The sequence below is a fragment of the Cucurbita pepo genome, chromosome LG03 (genome assembly GCF_002806865.2).
Source record: "Cucurbita pepo subsp. pepo cultivar mu-cu-16 chromosome LG03, ASM280686v2, whole genome shotgun sequence".
NCBI classification, from domain to species: domain Eukaryota; kingdom Viridiplantae; phylum Streptophyta; class Magnoliopsida; order Cucurbitales; family Cucurbitaceae; genus Cucurbita; species Cucurbita pepo.
In genome coordinates, this window is record NC_036640.1 from 7,836,055 (window position 1) to 7,845,264 (window position 9,210).

Sequence of the window (9,210 nt, forward strand, 5' to 3'; positions counted from 1 at the left end):
CCTTGAACCACTCCAAGGGCTACTCTTATGTCCTAAGGAATTTTTTAAACTATTTCGATTGCTTGTTGGGCACTATCTAGGCCCTTGATACACTCTTTCATTTGAGCAATAGAGCCCAACGAGCTATCCTCACGTTCGAAGCCAACAACAGTTGTGGCCTTGTCTTCTAAGGCCTCATCCCTAACCATTAATTCATGGACTGACATTGCTTCAAGTCGACCTGCCATTTTATCGATCTTATCGACTTTAGTGGAAATCTTGTTCATGTGAGACTCTAAAAGCCCCATTCCATCAAGAACATCACTCAAGTAGAGCAAGTGATCTTTGATCTTTACCAATTGTTAAGCCTGAGACTTGCCCAATTGTTTTGCAGCAGACAGATTTAATTACTATGATTTAAGGAGCTGACTTAGCTCTGATATCACTTGTCACAATTGTACTCTTGTGGCAGCACGACAGCCATTGTGCAACCCTTATTCTAACCTAGCTAATAAGTCAATTGTATGAAAGTCAGACTTTGCAGACAATTGTGACTTATGATTGAGCCTCGAGTCATGTTTGAAAGAAGTGTTTTAGAAAACATGAGTGAGAAAATGCATTGGAAACAATTTGAAAAAAAATGCATTGGAAACAAAAAAATTAATATTATGAGTTAAAAACAAATAAGCAACAACTTCAAAGCCCAAGTAGGAATAATTGACAACTAGTACATCACCCTATAATATTTTGGGGAATATTAGCTCTGGTGAGCTTAGACATGATTTTGGTGACTTGTTATGCATTGTCGTATTAATACAACAGGAATAGTAAATACCTATTTAACATGAAATCAAGTAAAAAGAGTTTGGAATGAGTATGTGATCACAGACAACACGTCCTGGACAAGCATAATCCGGACATTTGACATGTGACCATAAGCAACACGCCCTGAACAAGCAGGACCATGACATTTTGTATACGTACTTCGCCCTAGTAGTCTACGTCATAGCCAATTTGAAGAATCAACCACTAGCCCGTTCATCTGACTTAACCATGACTCAGGTGTAGCTTGCACCCAACTATTCTCAACTCTGCTCCACCTAAACAACTTTATTTGTTATTATAGGCCCTATCCTTCCATTTTAGACCATTCTAAAGTCATTTTTCACGTGTTTATGAACGTTTGAGGTTAGCAAATTTAAAATATTTGGAGCCAAATTGGATCAAATAAGAGAGTCAGATGATTTAAATTTCTCAAATATATTCTATCTATGATGTCGTGGAACACCATATGTATACTCAGATCACGACAAGCAAGATCAAATGAACATAAACTCAAAATTTAATGACTTAACCTACCAGTAGCTTTATTAATAGATATTATTTTTTGTATTATGATATGCTTATGAACTTTTCATGATGCTCGTGCTTCCACAATATTGACCTATATATGTTAAGATATTATATTCATGTTATGCCTTATAAAACACTTGATGAACCAACATGCCTTATAAAACACTTGATCAACCATGTACATTAAGAATGAACATGATATCATGCACACCTGTGTAGTCTAGTAGAAAGGTTATGCAAGGAAAAAATATGAGAGTATGATGTTCAATTCCTACATGATCCGACCAATTATTTATAATAACAACCCTTCCTTCCATGATCTTGTTCTCCCGTAATTATTTCTGCAAGTCCAGAAAACACAAAATAAAAATAAAAATATTTGCTGTTCTTCTTTATCATCATCTTCCGGCGGGGTCCTTAATCTCAGAAAAAACAGTACCAGACATCCCTTTATTATATGTAAAAATGGAGGCATCACTATTGCTTGTCGTCACATAATTGCTCATTCCCGACTCCGATTCCATTCTCCGATCACCAGTGCTACTAAACAATGTCTCATCCACCAACCACTGTTCTTCCCCGACATCCCTCTCGCCGCCGCCCACATCATCTTCCTCTCCCTTCTTTTTCGACGCCTCCTGTAATTGCAACGCAAACTCCAATCCCCACACCACATCCTTCATCGACGGCCTCTTCATTCCCTCGTCTTCAATGCAACTCACAGCCATCTCAACAAACTTCCTCAAGCATTCCGGCGTAATCTCATTCCTGAGATTCGGGTCAATAATTTGCGCCACTGTGTTATCACGGCAGCACCGCCGAACCCACTCTGCTAGGTACACTTGCTTCTTGTCTGCAGAGCGTATTAACGGCGGACGAGAACAGAGCACTTCACAGAGAACAACCCCAAATGAATACACATCAGATTTTTCAGTTAGCTGCTGCCGTCTGTAGTACTCTGGGTCTAGATAACCGAAGCTCCCTTTAACCACCGTGCTAATGTGTGCGTTCGACATGTTCGCCGGCCCCACTTTTGACAACCCGAAATCAGAAACCTTCGCGACCCATTTCTCATCGAGTAAGATATTAGTGGTTTTCACATCGCGGTGGATGATTGTCTGATTGGCTCCTGTGTGAAGGTAGTGTAGCCCCTTTGCGGCACCAATGCAAATTTGGAGGCGTTGATTCCATGTGAGAGGCTGTTCGTTGTCTCCGTATAAGTGGCTGCGGAGTGTTCCATGAGACATATAATCATAGACAAGAATCATTTCCTTACCATCGTTGCAGTACCCGATGAGGGAGACGAGATGGAGATGGCGAAGCTGCGAGAGCATCTCAATCTCTGTTTTGAATTCGTGGGCGCCCTGTTTTGAACCTGGTTTCAATCGTTTAATTGCCACTTGGGTGGCATCGTTGTCGATGTAGCCTTTGTATACGTTACCAAATCCGCCAACGCCAATGATGAAATTGTCGTCAAAATTCTTGGTGGCCGCTTGAATCTCCGGCAATGAAAAGTAACGGCATAGATTAGAGGGGAGATTGGAGTTGCGGGTCTTGCTTGATTTGTTTGATTTGTTCGTTGTTGTGGAGTAAAGAGCCAACCACGAAGCTCCATCGCTTGAGTTTTGGTCTGTAAATGTTCTTCTTCGCCGGAAGAAAAACAAACCCAGAGCTAATATGGCGACAACACCCACAATCACCACCGGTATTACAACTGCCACCGTTTTACCAGAATTCTTCTTTGGTGGGATCGACGGAGGTGGAGATTGGATCACCGTCGTGATAGGTGGGTCTGGGTTTTGACCACCGAGATTACCATTTGAATCGTTTAATTTGAAGATTTCTATACCATTCAAGATCACATTGGCGTATCTCGTCTTGAAATCCTCTGGGTTTGGTTGGAGCGTAACAGAGAGATTCACTTTCTTTTGATTACCACCAGGCACAAGCACAGCGTAGTCTTCATAAATTGGACTATATTTCCCGCCGGCTCGTCGAAACACATCGAATTGTGGCTCAGCCGTGTAGTCTCTAATGTAAATCAAGAACACTCTGTCACCGGCAGCAGTGATATTAGACTCAAACTCGCAGAAATGAAGACGAAGCATGTAAGTGAACCCAGGATCTACAGGGTACTCCCATGTGAGATTATGGCCCTTGTTAAAAGTCCTATTCGGACCCATGGTTCGGGCAGTTTGATACACATTTTCTGGTGCAGTGTATGTGGGTATTTTAGTGTAATTGAGATTTGCAGAGAGATCAGTAGGTTGAGGAAATAAGTTACTATCCAACAAATTACTTTCCTGTAACCAGGTTCGAAGCATTCCAGTGTCTTGGGAGGGGGAGATGAGGTTTCCACCCATATTCATTCTATATACCAATTCAAGAGCCGTGTTGTTTTCAACTGGGATGAACTGATTATCTATGTTGACAAGCTTCAACCCTCTACCGCCTTGGTCATTGGGGTTGGGTGGGGTGTAATAAAGATCATCCGGCATGGATACAATCTCAATCCCATTGATAAACGCATAGGAGTCTTGATTTGTGGGTGTAAATGTAAGGTTAAGCTTCACACCATTTCCCTCCGCGTACACGCAGAACTCACGAACAATCGCGCCGGAAGGAGGATCGGAAGTGTCCGCGTTTACAGAGGCATTGAAATCACGGAGGAGAGTACGGAGGCCAGTTTTGAGGGAGAATACGGCTTTGGAGCGGTGGAAGTTTTTGTAAGGAGCGGAGTAGAAGTAGAGGCGTATGAATTTCTGGCCAGGACTCAGCGGGAAAGAGTAGGTGAATTCAGAGTGGGACAGGCGTGCTGTTGTGTAAGGGACGCCGTTGATAGAAGAGAATTGCGTTTCCGCTTGGGAAGTGAGCGATGCGTTGTTGTGATGGAGATCTGAAGGGAAGAATTTGGAGCGTTCGTCCCCGACCCAGAGGCGGTTGTCCAGGGAGTCGGAAGAGTTGCCAGGGGAGCCGCAATCGAGAAAGATTTTGTCGGTGGGGTTGAAGGGCGGTGGCGTGTCACCAAGGACGTGGAGGAAGAAAGAAAAGGCGAAGAATAGAAGGGTTGGTGCAGTGGCAGAAGCAGGTTTGGATGTGCAGTCCGCCATTAGATAGAAGAGGAGAGGCAGAAGGAAGTGGAGCAAAGAGGAAGAGAAGGTGTAGAAGAAAAGAGAGAGGGAGGGTTGAGGAAGTCCAAGGTTGAAACGTCTTGGTTTGTTTTGTCCCCAATGAACAATTCCTCAAACTTGACCAGAAATGTGTCACTATCTCTTAGTCATTGTTTACAATTCGCATCCGTGAATGGTCGAACATGAAAAACAAATATGTGATTGAGACAACTAATGAATCTTCTAGGATGTTTAAAGAGGTAGAGGTAATTAAGTGGTGGTAATTCATTGTTTACCGTTAGCATCCAAAATTTAGACGCTTGACAAGGAGAAAAGTCATGCACAGGAGGCAAGTATCTCTACGAGCACCTCAAGAGTTAGAAATATGCTGGTTGTCTAGAAACTCGAGAGCAATTCTCCACCATTTTCTTTCAAACTTGTTCGTACAATTTCTAAACAAGATTACCCACAAGTTGGATGAAGAAATCGAGTGCTGAAAGTGCCTAGAAATCATTCCCTTGAACCAATCGGCCATTGAAGAGCTTCAAGGAAAACTCAAAACTCCAGTCCGAGCCTACAAAAAAATTCGTCGAGCAAGGACAATTCCAATAAGTTTTTGCACCTCCAAGGAGTATTTCCATAAAAGACCACGAAGAGAAATAGTCTTGAGAACATGCCCAATTGATGGAAATCCGTTTCGAGCTCAAATTGGGGGTAAGTATCGAATTCCTATCAACGGTCCATTTTCCTTTCAATTGAGAATTTCTTCAATTTCAGAGGATCAAGTTGAGTAACTTTGATGAAGCAATCAATAGCTGAAATATCCTAGAATGAGCTACCCAAGAGAACAAAAATCTGGTGTTTCGAGTAACTTGTAGAACGAGAAAATTTCTGGAAATTAAGGTCCCACACTCAAGTTGTTCCAAACTAATTCCTTTATGTTGAGGGAAGAATAATGAAGAGGTTCCATGAAAAAATTGAGCCTTGAAAACCCCTAAAATTGGCTACCCAATAAGAAATCCCTTGTTTTAGTTTCAGCTAAAAAAATGATTATGGACGAACTTTGTAGGCAAATATCGTACGCTACAATCCACAAGAATGTGTTAAATCAAACCCTAACTCTTCCTTGTAACACCATATTTAAGTTTCATGAATAAATCGAGGGAAGAAACGCTGTAAATGAAACTGTAGAGGGCGATTCTTACACAACGGTGCAAAGGACCCGCGCATCTTCTTCTTGTCAAGAGGAAGAAGACGATGACGTGGCCGGTTCAACTGAACCGGCCATGTCAACCTAAAATCTGACATTTTCTTGTTCTTTTTTTAAATCTTAACCCCTTTCATAAAAATTCACATGAAAAATATTTATGGTTCCAAAAACTAGACACAATAGGGAGTCTTTGGAAGAAAATTTGAGGTAATTCGAATAGTGGAAGCTTGAGAACAAAGGTCCCAAATGTGGATGACGAGGTAAGTAACCACTTTGGACTTTTTTTAAGAAATACTTTATGAATTGCATGGATTTCTATATGAACCTTAAACCAAGTATGAATTAAATATATATGAAAGAAAAACACAAAGAACAGCGAGTTAAGATCCTGAACTCTTCTGTCTATGAAATTTTAGTGTTGAGCAAATTATAGCTGGTTGAGATTAAAAATGAAATTTGGTGATCACTAGATAAAGTTAAGTAAGTAAACAAAGAAACGGTGTAAAATGACCATAATGCCCCTAAGTTCATTTACCTTTGAATGTATGAAGGCTTGGGCATAGGTATTCAAGTTGTATCATAGGGCAAATCCTGGGTGTTGGATAAGAAGTCTTGGATGTAGGTTTCTAGACTATGCCGCTTAGAATGCATGAAGCCTTGAGCACAGGTTCTCATATCGTATTAAATGGCAAGCCCTAAGATGCGGGTTCAGACTACGTCGCTGAAATGCATAAAGCTTTAGACGTAGGTTAAAACTGTGTCACTTGAAACGCATGAAGTCTTGGACGTAGGTTGTCAGGTTCATGACTAGTACCGTAAATCATAGGGAGAGTGTCTTCTTGGAGAACGCACCAAAAATAGAACAAGAACATAGAACATGGATCAAGGACTAGAACATGGACTAGAAAATACCGAGAACAAAATAAAATCAAGGACTAGAACATAGATCAAGATCCAAGTTCTAAGGATAAGAATCAAGAACCAAGAATCATAGTACTAAGACTCTTAGAAGATAACCAAGATTTCAGAATCCAAGGCACAAGGTCCTCATGAAAGATCATGATAAGAATCCCAAGCAAAAGGTCCTCATGAAAGATCATGATAAGAATCCCAAGCACGAACAGAACTAAGGGTCGAAGTACTTAAACAAAAATAAGAACAAGAAAGAAAGAGTGTGGTACCCTAACATATCAAGGACACGATTAAGAGTCTTCAAGTAGTCTATTTACTAAGTCCTGTAATCATTTCTTATTCTCCATTTTTTTTTAGGTAATAAGGAGGTGGTCGAGGTCGGGAGAGAACTCTAGAAGATTGTTTTAGCCTTCTAGTCCTTCATCAAACTTGTCCATTTCTTCGTCATGAAGTTATAAATGTCGAAATTCTCGCGTTTTCAAACCACTCACGAAAACACACTCCCCTCCCTCTCTACACAGACCATCCACATCTGCTCTACCCATCAAACACAACCAGACTATCTAATTGCGTGAGAGACGAAGAGAGAACGGAAGATGAATGGTTGTTTGGTGTTTTTCGATGAACACAAACTAGCGAAATCTGCCATATCTACATAGTTAGAAGATCGAGATACCAAAAAAGAATACAACAAGGACTCATAACATACACGGTAAGTCTAATGACGCCTTTCTATGTCGTGGTGTTCAAGTAGTCTGGTCGCGGGCAAAGGGGAAGTCAATTTTCAAATAAACATAACGTCATGTTCCCTATTTTAGGCAACAAGTACACAACCATCCCTCGTGTGTGATCGGAGAAGTGAAAGGAGACTCACATTAGTCGAGAGCTGAAAGGATACTCACCTGCGACCAATATTCAACCAAGTAGCCATTCGGCCCAATCATAAATCATGGCCCACTTGACGCACGCCAGAAACATGACCCAGCCTTCCAAAAGCCCAATCGAACCACAGCCCAGCAGCCCAAACCGCCTGGGACCCGCACACCTGTACATCTGACCCGATAACTCGCACCTCGAGCCGTAGCATTACCCGCAACACGTAAACTCCTTCCCGTGCCATGTGTCGTGCCTGCATTAAATGGTTTCCTTCGGCTCAGCTTGGTTCAGCTTCGCTCGGCTTGGCTCAGGGCGGCTCCTCGACTCAAAAACTGGTTATTCAACTTGGGTTGCACAATTTCACATCGATTCCTACCGTTTTGACCTTTTGGAAGCTGATTTTGACCCTAAACCCTTAATTAAGGTAAACGTTCTATTTCCCTAAGTTCAAGTTGAATTAAGTTAAAAATGTGAATTATTAACGAAACAAGATAAACGTTCTAATAGAAAACACTTGAAAGATACTTGGAACAATCTCAAGGGACGCAATCTAGCATTCGAATTTAGAGATAACGTCGTCTAAGGCAAATCAAGTAAGTGGCTTCATTATTGGCTCGATTTGGAAGATTCCATATGCCCAATGGCCATTGCACATGTCATTTATACTTTATATTGTATGATGATGTGACTATGTTATATGATCATGATATATGATGTTATATGACATTGTACGATGGTGCTGTATGATGACGCTATATGATGATGACATGATGATGATGATGCATGATAATGTAACGATGTGAGATACATGATGATGAGATGACTTAATTATGTTAAGGAAGCAATATGGATGTTAGGTGCTCTAAGTACATCAATTATGTTTTTAATTCATTTCTTTTTTTTAGTTCTGTTTTTCTCACGAACCGATTTCGAACCACTAGTGTCTTTTCTACTATTCTCCGGCCTTCGAACGGGATTATGGAATTGGGTGAGTGACTAAATTTGGAAGGAATTTAGTATATGTGAAGACAGTTTTCACGAATTTTCTCAGTCTCTTTTTTTTCATGTAACTTGATTACTCTATTTATAGAGTTATATTTGCATGCTCATATGCAAATTTGAGATTATCAAATTTTGACATTGCGCTTATATTCATCACCGTAGGAATTGGGTTCACAAAATTATGAGGTAAATTCCGCTAACTAAAATTTGGATTTTTCCATTAATAGAAGTTAACATTTCAACATTAATTTAAATAATTAATTTTAAATTAAAATAATATTAAATACTTAATTATAAAATTTAATTAATATTAACGTTAAATCAAACGTAAATCTCAATCAATTTATGTGATTATGAATCCCTTCTTCCTAATTACAATATTTAAATCTTATTTAAAAATCTTCAATTCTCTCTCCTTACTTTAATCGGCAACTAAAACAGCACACATCCCTTAATTCGAATTCCAACACTTAAAACTTTTTCATGCACTGTTCTAATGTTTAGTCCGATATGAGCTAGTAGAGGACCTAATGCACCTACAGATCATGGGCTCCAACGATTCAAGATTAACCGAGTAAATTCATAAACCTAGTTAATCAACATTCGTTAACTACTAGGACACTCCACTATAGTCGAGTAGTTGCACTCCCCTCATTATAGATATATTTTTGTCCATTTGATATAACTATAATTAGTAAGTCGATCATTCACACGTTGTTCGTAGCTAAAGCTGGGTTAATTTACCATTTTACCCCTAAAGTTACTTCT

The 9,210-nt window shown here is 40.1% G+C and overlaps 1 protein-coding gene across 1 annotated transcript; it reads right to left on the reverse strand.

Moving 5' to 3' along the window:
- Positions 1-1,582: 1,582 nt before the first annotated feature.
- Positions 1,583-4,599, reverse strand: LOC111790341 (receptor-like protein kinase FERONIA). Its single transcript, XM_023671214.1, has one exon. The coding sequence runs from the start codon at positions 4,440-4,442 to the stop codon at positions 1,731-1,733; it is 2,712 nt and encodes a 903-aa protein (XP_023526982.1). The 5' UTR covers positions 4,443-4,599; the 3' UTR covers positions 1,583-1,730.
- Positions 4,600-9,210: the final 4,611 nt, after the last annotated feature.